At 59.0% G+C, this 9,735-nt stretch overlaps 1 protein-coding gene across 3 annotated transcripts; it reads left to right on the forward strand.

Annotated features, from left to right (window-relative positions):
* Nucleotides 1-235: 235 nt before the first annotated feature.
* On the forward strand, nt 236-8,462 carry LOC129006032 (antigen WC1.1-like). 3 transcript variants are annotated; one of them, XM_054435137.2, is made up of 6 exons: nt 236-3,048; nt 5,327-5,476; nt 6,147-6,311; nt 6,493-7,044; nt 7,587-7,781; nt 8,267-8,462. In XM_054435137.2, exons 4-6 carry the CDS (start codon nt 6,852-6,854, stop codon nt 8,341-8,343), a joined length of 465 nt encoding a protein of 154 aa, XP_054291112.1. In that variant the 5' UTR covers nt 236-3,048; nt 5,327-5,476; nt 6,147-6,311; nt 6,493-6,851; the 3' UTR covers nt 8,344-8,462. The 3 variants fall into 3 exon arrangements, 2 of the variants coding, with proteins under 2 accessions (XP_054291112.1, XP_054291110.1); XM_054435135.2 differs by lacking the exon at nt 8,267-8,462 and having other exon boundaries at nt 7,587-7,888; XR_010127494.1 differs by lacking the exons at nt 236-3,048; nt 8,267-8,462 and having other exon boundaries at nt 4,806-5,476; nt 6,907-7,044; nt 7,587-7,888.
* The last annotated feature ends 1,273 nt before the right edge of the window (nt 8,463-9,735 follow it).

Genomic DNA, 9,735 nt, shown 5'->3' on the forward strand with positions numbered 1-9,735 from the left:
TCTGAATTAGTAAGTTGTTTTCTCTGGACGTGTGGAACTCTCTCCTGCTTAGATATTGGATCTACTGGGCTAATTGTAAAACATACTTAGTCTCCATTTTCCATATCACATTTTGGTTTAACTTTCTGAGTGATTTCTTCCAGTCCTTCTTGAGTTTATTTCTGGCATCCTATTTCCAATTTGTGGGTTATCTGTCTTTCTTTCTCTGACTCTGTCTTTCCTTTCTTTTCTCGTAGTGTTCTATTGTTTCAAGGGTGCAAACTACATGTTCTGATGTCCGTGAGGATATTCACGGATTTCACTGCCCTCTGTCTCCATGTCTTCCAGCCTCTTCTCATTCTCTCAGCCTCTGTCTATCTCCCCTGTTAGGGGCTCTCGTCTGATGTCTGGTGACCGTTGGCTGTCAGTCCACACTGGAGAGATCCAAAATGCTGACCAGGCCGTGGCAGAGTCATCTGGCTGGCAGAAGCCCCGCCTCGTCTGCCAGCATCACGCAGATTCCTGAGAGGAATGTCTTCCGGGGTCCTGCCTGGAGGTGTAAGTGGCTGCCGTCCACTGTCTAGGGACCTGGTGGGGCCGGGGTCTCTCTGTTCAGTACGGGGGCCTTCGGGCAATTCCCTGATGTCTGTCCCTCTGCTCTCAGAGGTCTGGGTGTGTCCAAGTCCGGCCCCCCTGGCTTTCCCTGGCTCACTGTCTTCAGAGTTCTACTGGGGTCAGGGCTGGCTTTGCCACCTTCTGAAAATCCCTACCTTCAGCCCCACCGGCATCTTGCTTTCAGAGCACCTGGCTGTTTCCTCCCTCTGTTCCTGCCCTGTCTCCATTGCAGACAAAGGCATCCCAGAGAGACCCCCAGGCCATGCACCATCCCGGGGCAGCCGGGCCACCCTGGGCTTGGACGGCCCTGGCATCTGTCCTTGTGCCTGTGTGTCTGTGCCTGTGAGCTCTGCGTGCAGGGGCCCCACGGCCTGCAGGCTTTCGGTCAGCACGAGGCCCACGCCACATGGCCGGGCCAATACCTGAGTGTGGAAAGAGGCCTCATGCCTCAGCCTCTGTGTGTTTCTACTTTGGTCCCGAGAGTGAAGCTCAGGACTCCCATCCTGTCACTGCACAGGATGAACATCCTAGATTTTTACAACCTTGCCAGCAGGATTGAGAGTCATTACTGAAACAGTTGTTGCAGATACATGTGATTCTGACCTACAGGCAGGCTGCGTCAGCGGCTCCCAGCTGTGGGTCCCCGTGACACTTGAAGGCCACCGTAGAAGACACGTGACGTCACGCAGCTCCGCCAGCCCGGAGCCACTGCGTTTAAAGGGGAGCTGGAGGCTCCTGCATCTGGTCTACTGCCCTCCCTCTCCTCACAGCCTCTTAGGAGGAGCAGAGGACAGATTCCTCCGGGAGGCCCTGCAAGCTGGGCTGTGTTCAGCATGGGCAGCCTCGTCCAGTCTCCGAACCTGGCCTTCTGCAGATGCCCGCCCTGCAGTGGGATTGAAGGATATTTGCCTGGAAGAGTGGCTCAGCCTCTCCAGGGGCTCCTTGTGTTATGGTCTGGGGGACGGTTAGGGAGGGATGCAGGGAGGGGCCTAAGGATGGGGCACCGGGTGTGAATCCCTGTGGGGAACCCCAGTGCCCGGGACAGGGTCCATGAGTGCCTGAGTCAGTGTCTGTTGTGGTCTGGGTCAGCGTCCGTCAGGGTCTAGGTCAGGGTCCATCAGGATCTAGGTTGGGGTTCATTGGGGTCTAGGTCTGGGTCCATTGGGGTCTGGCTCAGCATCCATCGAGGTCTGGGTCGGGGTCCATCGGTGTCATCTGGGTCAGGGTCCGATGGGGCTGTGAGCTCAGGTTGCAGCCTCCCTTACCCACTGGCTCCCAACAGAGCCGGGGGCCAGCCGTCCATGGAGACTGGGTCATGGGTGGGGAGTGGGTGACCCAGCAGCTTGGTTTTTGTTTGGTAACGTTCTTGGCCACCTGAGTCCTTTGTCCTATTTTCTTATTTCTCCTCCTCCCCACCCTGTTTTAAAGTAAATCTACTCGTGTGCAGTGTGGTTGGGCTTTTCCTGCTTATCTGCACCCTAAGTGCCTCTGGTGAGCCCTCCATGCATCCTCCACTTAACCTCAAGGTGAACAAGCTTGGTAAACAAGCTGGGTAATTTTGTGAACGCATTTGGGCCAGGAACAGCTGACAACGAACCACCACAGAGCTGAGCTTGGGGCATGGCAGGCGGTGTGTGGGGGGCCCCTCCAGCCCTGGGCCATGGGGGCCTCGGAGTCTGGCCAGCTAGTAGATGCCATGAGGGGCGGCTGCTCTGCCCACCCTGCCACTCCCCAAGGAGGTCCCTGGACCAAGAACTCTGCAGGATGGACTTGGGAGGGCAGCCCCCAGCCTCGGCCCCCACCCTCACCCTGCGCTGCTCGTCCACCGCCTCCCCTGCCTCTGCGCCTGGGCTGCCCAGACCCTCTGTGCCTTTTCCTCCCCAGCCGGCTCACTGCCTATGTAAGGCCAGCAGAAATGTGCAGTTTTGTTCCGAAAAGACTGTGGGGGCAGCAGAGCTCCTCAGAGTGTGGGCTCTGGGACAGGGGCTGGAATTCAAATCCCGGACCCGCCCTTGGTGTGTGACCTTGGACCCATGGATTGGGAGGGGTCAGGAGTCTCTGCAGTGCCGGCCCCTGTGCTGGTCCCCCATGGATGAGCTCGCTCTGGGGCTTTGGGCGTCCGTCGGGGGTGGCGTGAAGCTGTGCACCAGGAGGTTTCGGGTCAGATCTTAGCGAGGTCAGACCCAGTGTGGCCAAAGCCCTCACCTTTGCACATCCCCCATCTCTGATGCTGCCATCTCCCAGGTGAGCTGGGCCCCTCACTGCCCACGGCTCCTGTGACTTGTGACCACCGGCTTCCTCTCAGAGCTGCCACTCAGCAGCTGTGGGGCTTGAGGTGCCCATCTGCCTCTTCCGGTCCCAGGTTCCCTCTCTGAAAGATGCAGCCAGCGTTGCCTTATCTGATAGAATTTGAGGCAGGATCTGCAGCGGAGACCTTGAGTCCTTGTCACATAGGTATGTGGAGCACGCTGTGCTCTGCTGCTGTGGGGCTGTGGGGTGTGGGGGACCCCAGCTGCTGCCAAGTATGGAGCAGGAGAGCTTCATGCCCTTTACACAGAGGTGCCCACGGACAGCCTGGCATGCAGGCCCTGCAGAGATGCTCTCACACAGCCCATATGCTCCCCCACACCTACCGTAAGTGCAGAATCACATGCCCCGACCCCACACTTGGCTTCACTCACAGGGCACCCAGGCACTTGCATCAGAACTACACCCATCCACACCCAGACACATGTGCCCCCAGCACAGGCCCCCACGCAGACAGCAGGCTCCCAGCAGGCAGACAAAAACACGCACACAGCAGATCCAGACCTGGCACACAGACATCCATGCCGACATGCTGCCCCTGCCCAGGAGACAGGCAGGCACCACTCACCCCGGCCTCTGGGGCCCGGTGCTTCCCACAGAAACAAGTGGACAGACAAGGCCATGAAAGTCACAAATGTGAAACCACAGACATGCTGCCCTTCCACATGGCCACCTGCTTCAGGGAAGCTTGTTGACCAGCACACCCCAGACAGCTTGCTGCCCCATGTAGTTATAGGCGCAGGCATGTGCAGATGTGCTGTGCCGTACACAGTTATACACAGGTGCTCACACAGGTACTCCCAGACACACACAGGTGCTCACTCAGACAGGGACACACAAGCACACATAGGTGCACATGCAGACACACGGGAGCACCCAGGCATACACAGGTATCTACAGGTGCACACTGGCACACACAGGTATCCACGGGAGCACACAGGCACACACAGGTATCCACAGGTATCCACAGGTGCACACAGACACACACAGGTATCCACAGGTGCACACAGGTATCCACAGGTATACATAGACACACACAGGTACACATGCAGTTGCACAGACACTCAGATATGCCCAGGTACACATGCAGGTGAGCACAGATATGCCCAGGTACACATGCAGGTGCACACAGGCACACACAGGCATACACAGGCACATACACAGGTGGGTGCACAGATATACACAGGTGCACCCAGGCACACTCATGAACACAAGCACTCACATGTCACCTGTGCAGAGGATGATATGGTTTTAAGGTGGTGGATCTGGGTTTGAGTCCCAGCATGTCACCTGTGCAGAGGATGATGTGGTTTTTAGGTGTTGGATCTGGGTTTGAGTCCCAGCATGTCACCTGTGCAGAGGATGACGTGGTTTTTAGGTGGTGGATCTGGGTCTGAGTCCCAGCCCGGCCCCACACGCTCTGCTCTGACCTGGTGGCCCATTTCCTCACCTGTGAGGTGCTGAGGTGGGGAGTTTGGAGTTTGCTCTTGGACAAAGCAGGGGCTTCTGTGACCACTCAGGCCAACAAGATCAGGGCTTGGAAGATGCAAAATCAGAGAAGCCTGGTTGCAAAGATGAGCTCCCCAGTAAAAGGACCCCCCACAACATAAGAGACAAGAAGCGACCGCCAGGGCCGTGCAGGCCCTCCTCCCTGTTCTTCAGAGGGTAGGGTTAGGGAGTGGGGAGAAGCTTACCTGCCTGGGCAAGTCCACACAGGTCCTGTCCTCTTGGTGCAGGGAGTGTGGCCATGTATTGGGCAGCCTGGGAGCTGATGCCCATCTGGACAAGGCCAGAGTCAACCGTCCTCCACCCTCACTGACACCCATCTCAAAAGAACTCACAGAAGAGAGAAGCTGTTCAGATGGGGCTTCTCTCAGAGGCCTGGGGATGGGGGAGGGAGCAGAGGCTCTTCCCACCTGTCCTGGGGGTGGTGCGTGCAGGTCCCTCTCACCTGCCCAAGGGACCTGCCTCCCCTGTGACCAGGCCCATCAGCCAGACTGGCTGGAATCGGAATTGGAGGCCAAAGGGAAACCTGCACACCGGCCCCGCCCCGGCTGTCTCTGTGGGACAGGGTAGGTGTGATCTGGCCTGAGCAGGATGTGGAGCACTGATGAACATACCTGCACACCCCAGCAGCATCTGGAGAAACAGGGGAACACGAAGAGCCCCCCTGGGGATCCCTGTATGCCCCCCAGCCCCTACATCCCAGAGCAGAGGGTGCCGGTCTCCCAGGGCCTCCCACAGGTGGGCTCCGCCTGCCTGCTCAGAGCAGTCGGGTCTGAGACTGGAGTTTGACTCATTGTCTGTCCTCCACCTCCTGATCTCTGGCCAGGCCACTGTGAGGGGCACAGGGTTGATTGAGGAAACCTTTTCATGGGCTGTGAAAGGGGCAAAGGCACCTGAACCCTCTGCTCTCCTCACTTAGACCCGTGAGGACCACGGCCCCGGGGCAGAGCCCTCTCCCTGGACACCAAGGACCTCTGACTGCTCCCCACGTGGTTGGCTGAGCCTGGCTGATGCTCCACAGAGGGGTGGTCCAGGCTGGACAGCTCAAGGTGGCAGAGGGCAGTGGGAGGTAAGGAGAAGGTGCTGAGGACCCACAGAGGGGTCTTTGGCCCCCGCCTTCTGTGTGTGCTTGGAGAAGGGACTTCACTGGCCCCAGACACAGCTGATCAGTCCATCCAGCCTGGCCTGGGGTCCTGGTCCACACAGGGCACAGACCTCCAGGGCTGCTGGGGGCAGATGTATGGCTCTGTGTTCCCGCGTCCCAAAGCCACATTCATAAATGTCACATCTATTCACATTCAGCCATGTCTGAGGGTCCTTACTGGGCCTCAGCACTGGCCCCCGGCCCAGCAGTGGATGGATGAGTTTTTGCCTGGGGTGTTGGAGGGAGACAGACAACAGCTAATGGTGGGCAACTCTGCAGCATGTGGGGGTGGAGCGTGGCATGGAGAGGCAGGCACCAAAAGGAGTGGGATCAGGGCCACTGCTTGGACAGAACACCCAAGGCCAGGGTCGACCCTGGAGGTGTCAGGAAAGAGAGTGCCAGGGAAGGGGACAGCGGCTGCAGAGGCGAAGGTGGGCATGGGCCCTGTGTGGTGGGGGAACGAGCAGTGGGCAGGGAGGGCTGAGCTCAGCAGTGGGTGGCGGCACACAGGCCTGTGGTGAGTCCTTGGCTGTCACCGACTGAGTGGCTGTGGGGTGGTGAGCAGAGTGGGGACTGATGTGACTTTGCTTTCTAGGAGCCCCCTCGACCTCTGGACGCTGGTGGAGCATAGGCAGGGCAGGGCCCAGTTGCGGGCGGCCCTTGTAGCTGAAATCGGGCAGACCCTGCCGGGGTGCAGCCCGATGGATTCGCTGATGGATTGGATGTGGGTGTGAAACAGAGATAAGCCGAAGGCTCTGAGGTCAGCGTGGTTTTGGGGGCTGGGGGAAGTCGGAAGTAAGGTTTTGGGGTGCAGGTTCACAGATGGGGGAGCGGTTGGGCAAAGGCATGGACACAGGCGTGTGGAGCAGGGGCCTGGGCTGGAGGTGGGCATTGGGGTGCGTTGGGACCGTCGCTGAAGGCGCCATTCTCATTTCCTCCAGTTTTGTGCCTGGGGCACCCCGGAGCTTTTCTGGGCCCATGTCCGTGGCCGCAGCCCAGCTCCGCCCTGCGGTGCCCACCAGGAGGCTTTGCCGGGGCGGCCAGGACCCCCGAGGGCACGAACACCGCGGACTCGCGGCTCTGGCCCTGCCCGGTCCCGGCCAGCCCTGCCCTGGCGCGGCCCCCTCTCCCGGGGCACGGCCGCCCACCCCCAGGCAGAGCCCCCACCTGGGCCTCTCGTGTGGTGGCCTCAACCTGCCTCTCCAAGGGAGGGGTGCCTGTTCAGGCAGCACAAAGGCCCACCTCTCCTGGGGTGCCCCCCATTGCTGTGAGGCTGAGGCCCTCCAGGGCCAGGGTCACAATGGCCCAGGCAGCCCAGGTGCACAGCAGGCCCCGCCTCTCACTGTACCCCACAGCCCCTCCCTTGGCCCCTCTACCTGCCCACAAGGCCTGGGCCCTGCCTGAGATCACCTGCCTGGTCCTTGGCTCCCTCCTGGGCATCATCTCCCTGTTCCTGGGGACGCAGTGGTGCCGCCGCAGAGCAGCCTGCAGGGGTAGGTGGGTGTGCCCAGGTGTGGTGAGCAGGGGCCTGGGATGGGGAGGCTGGGGGGCATGCTATGTGGGCCCCGGTCATTGCAGACCCTGCATGCTAAGTGGCCTTCCCCATGGTGACTGCTCAGTGACTGTCCGTGGACCCATGAGTTGTTGGGGCCTCAGGGACCCTGAGTCTGGGTCTTGCTTTGCCCCCGCGATGTGCTGGATCAAGAAAATCCACACTCCCAGGGCGGCCTGGAGTGAGAACCGGCTTCAGGATTCGGCTGACCCCTTATGACTTGTGTGCAGTGGGGGGCTTTCCTGGGTGTGTTCAGAGGCTGAGACCACCAGTCCCACCCTAGGACAGCTGTCCCGGGTGCCCTGAGTCGAAAGTGGCCCCTGGTTGGGGATCTTTGCTGTCTGTGGGGGCTGCTGACAGAGGAGCCAGGGGTGTTGGTTCCCAGTCTCTCATGTTGGTGCATGAGAGACTGCAGGGGCCAGGCAGGGGGAGCTTAGACTGCAGTAGCATTTCTTCTAGAACATTCTGGTGTGGCCTTTGCAGGTTGGGAGATGTCAGGCCATCTGTCCTCAGAGGGTGTCTATGAGGACATCGGAGCTTTCCCCATGGGGGAGAAAGATGAGGGACCTGCAGCATCTGTGGACCTGGGCCTGGAGGAGGACTATGACGATGCTGGAGAGCCTGAGGACGGCACTGGGGAGGAGGCAGAGGAGGCCAGCGTGCTGCTGAGCCCCGCAGGTGTGCACCTCTGCGCCCTGGCATCCATGGTGCTCTTCCTGCTGTACTGCTCCGATGCAGAGGGCACTGCTCTGGCCAGTGCCTACATTTAAAGAACCTGAGAGCTGCTTCTCATGTATCCATGACTTTCTCTCCTGTCTCAGGCCTGAGGCATTAGGACTTTTGGCTGTCCTTTTGAAGCTGCGTCTCCTAGTGGGTAGATGTGGACTTAGGGAGGTCATAGGTCCATATTTGGATTACTTTTGCAGCTGTGCAGTGTCCTTCCAGCACCTTTTCCCAGTTGGCTGCAGGAGGGGCCCTGGGCAGCCCAGGTCACTGTGAGAAGCCATATCACTGTCTCCTGATCCACGGTGTCCCGTCCTCATCCCATCCTCGTCTCTTTGTGGCTTTGCTTCCCAGCCAGAAACCAGGACATGAGAACTCCTGGGGCTTTGAGAAATTGCTCAGCACCCCAATGGACCCTGTGTCTGTCTCCCTAAACACAGGTGGGGCTCCTTTCAGCCTGGGTCCTGAAGCTGAAGCTGGGATGGAAGACCATGGTGGCCTGTGCCCCAGGACGTGATGACCTGGAGCTGACAGTGGGGATGTCAGTGTGTTGAGAGAGTGGGATAAATCAGGGAAGGCTGGGGTCTTCATTGTCCTCACTCTCAAAACAGATGTTATTAAACTCCCTTTGAACTCACTCATCCGTCATTAATTCAACCCAGAAACATTCAACAGACACCACCATGGTCCAGGTTCTGTTCTGGCCTCAGCCTGGTCCTTTGTCTTCTCATCTGAGGGCAACTTTGTGTGTTTCCAATCCCACATTGTTTTCACTGTTTTATTGAGTTGGAATGTGGGCTAACCCTCCTGGAACTCAGGCAATGGTCTGCCAATCAGGCAACCTCTTGGATCATTTCTCGTCTGTGCTCCCACCTGACTTCCAAGGTTAGGGGCCCATCCTTCAGTGTGGCTCCCTGATGAACCACCCCTGGGTTCCCACCTTTCATCTGCACACACAGTGCTGCAGGGGATAGTGAGGGTTCTGCTGGGCGCTTGGGGCCAGAATCTCCATTTCTTACAGCTGCGTTGCTCTGATAGGCCCTGAAGCTTTCCCTGACCATCCTCATTGCTGACCACACCCTCCCTGGACCTGACCCACCAACGATCCCACCCACCCAGGATTCCACCACTCAGGTCCCCATCAGGCATGTCTAGATCTTTTCTGACTTCTTCATCTCAGGTTTCAGCATACTGGTAACACCCAGGTCTAAACATCCAGTGAGTCCGTCACCTGTAGGGTCTTTCAGCCGTGTGGGCCTCTGTCTGGCCTCTGTGTTTGCCCTGGCGTGTGGGCAGCGTGCTGTTGGCCTCACTGATACCGGCTCCTTGAGCAAGGAGGACCGCAGCTGCACCCTTGGGGTCTCTCTGCATGCTGCCTCCCCTACCCCAAACCCCTCCTCTGTCCCAACTTCCTGGGATTGTGAGGGGGACCCCTGCTTGGGTCCAAGGACCACGTCGGGTGGAGAAGATAAACCAGAAGCCCCCTTCCTCAGACAGGAAGCCCAATGAGGGTGCTGAGGGGACATCCAGAGAGCACTGACAGGGCCTCCGGGCAGAAGTGCGGTGCTAGGATGTGTGGCCAGCTTCCTAGGGTGCAGCTGGAGCAGCTCCTGATACAGCTAGGGGGCGGAGGGCTTACCTAACGTCTAAGCACACCCTACCCTCCCAGAACTAGCAGGGCCTGCTCTCAGGGAACAACCCCTGATGAAGGGTTGGCCAGCCTGGCTTGACTCTGTGCGAGGCGTGTCCTTGGGGCCAAGGTCGGCGGTAGGGGATGTGGGTTGTCCCTGGGTTGGGTGAGGGCAGGGAGGCGTGAGGTATGTGGAGGGGCCGTAGGGGTGAGATCAGCAAGGTGGCAGGAAATGGGATGAGGTGTGAGCATGAGACACGGACCTGGAGGACCCCTGGG

This window comes from Pongo pygmaeus, chromosome 8 (genome assembly GCF_028885625.2).
Source record: "Pongo pygmaeus isolate AG05252 chromosome 8, NHGRI_mPonPyg2-v2.0_pri, whole genome shotgun sequence".
In the NCBI taxonomy this organism is placed as follows: domain Eukaryota; kingdom Metazoa; phylum Chordata; class Mammalia; order Primates; family Hominidae; genus Pongo; species Pongo pygmaeus.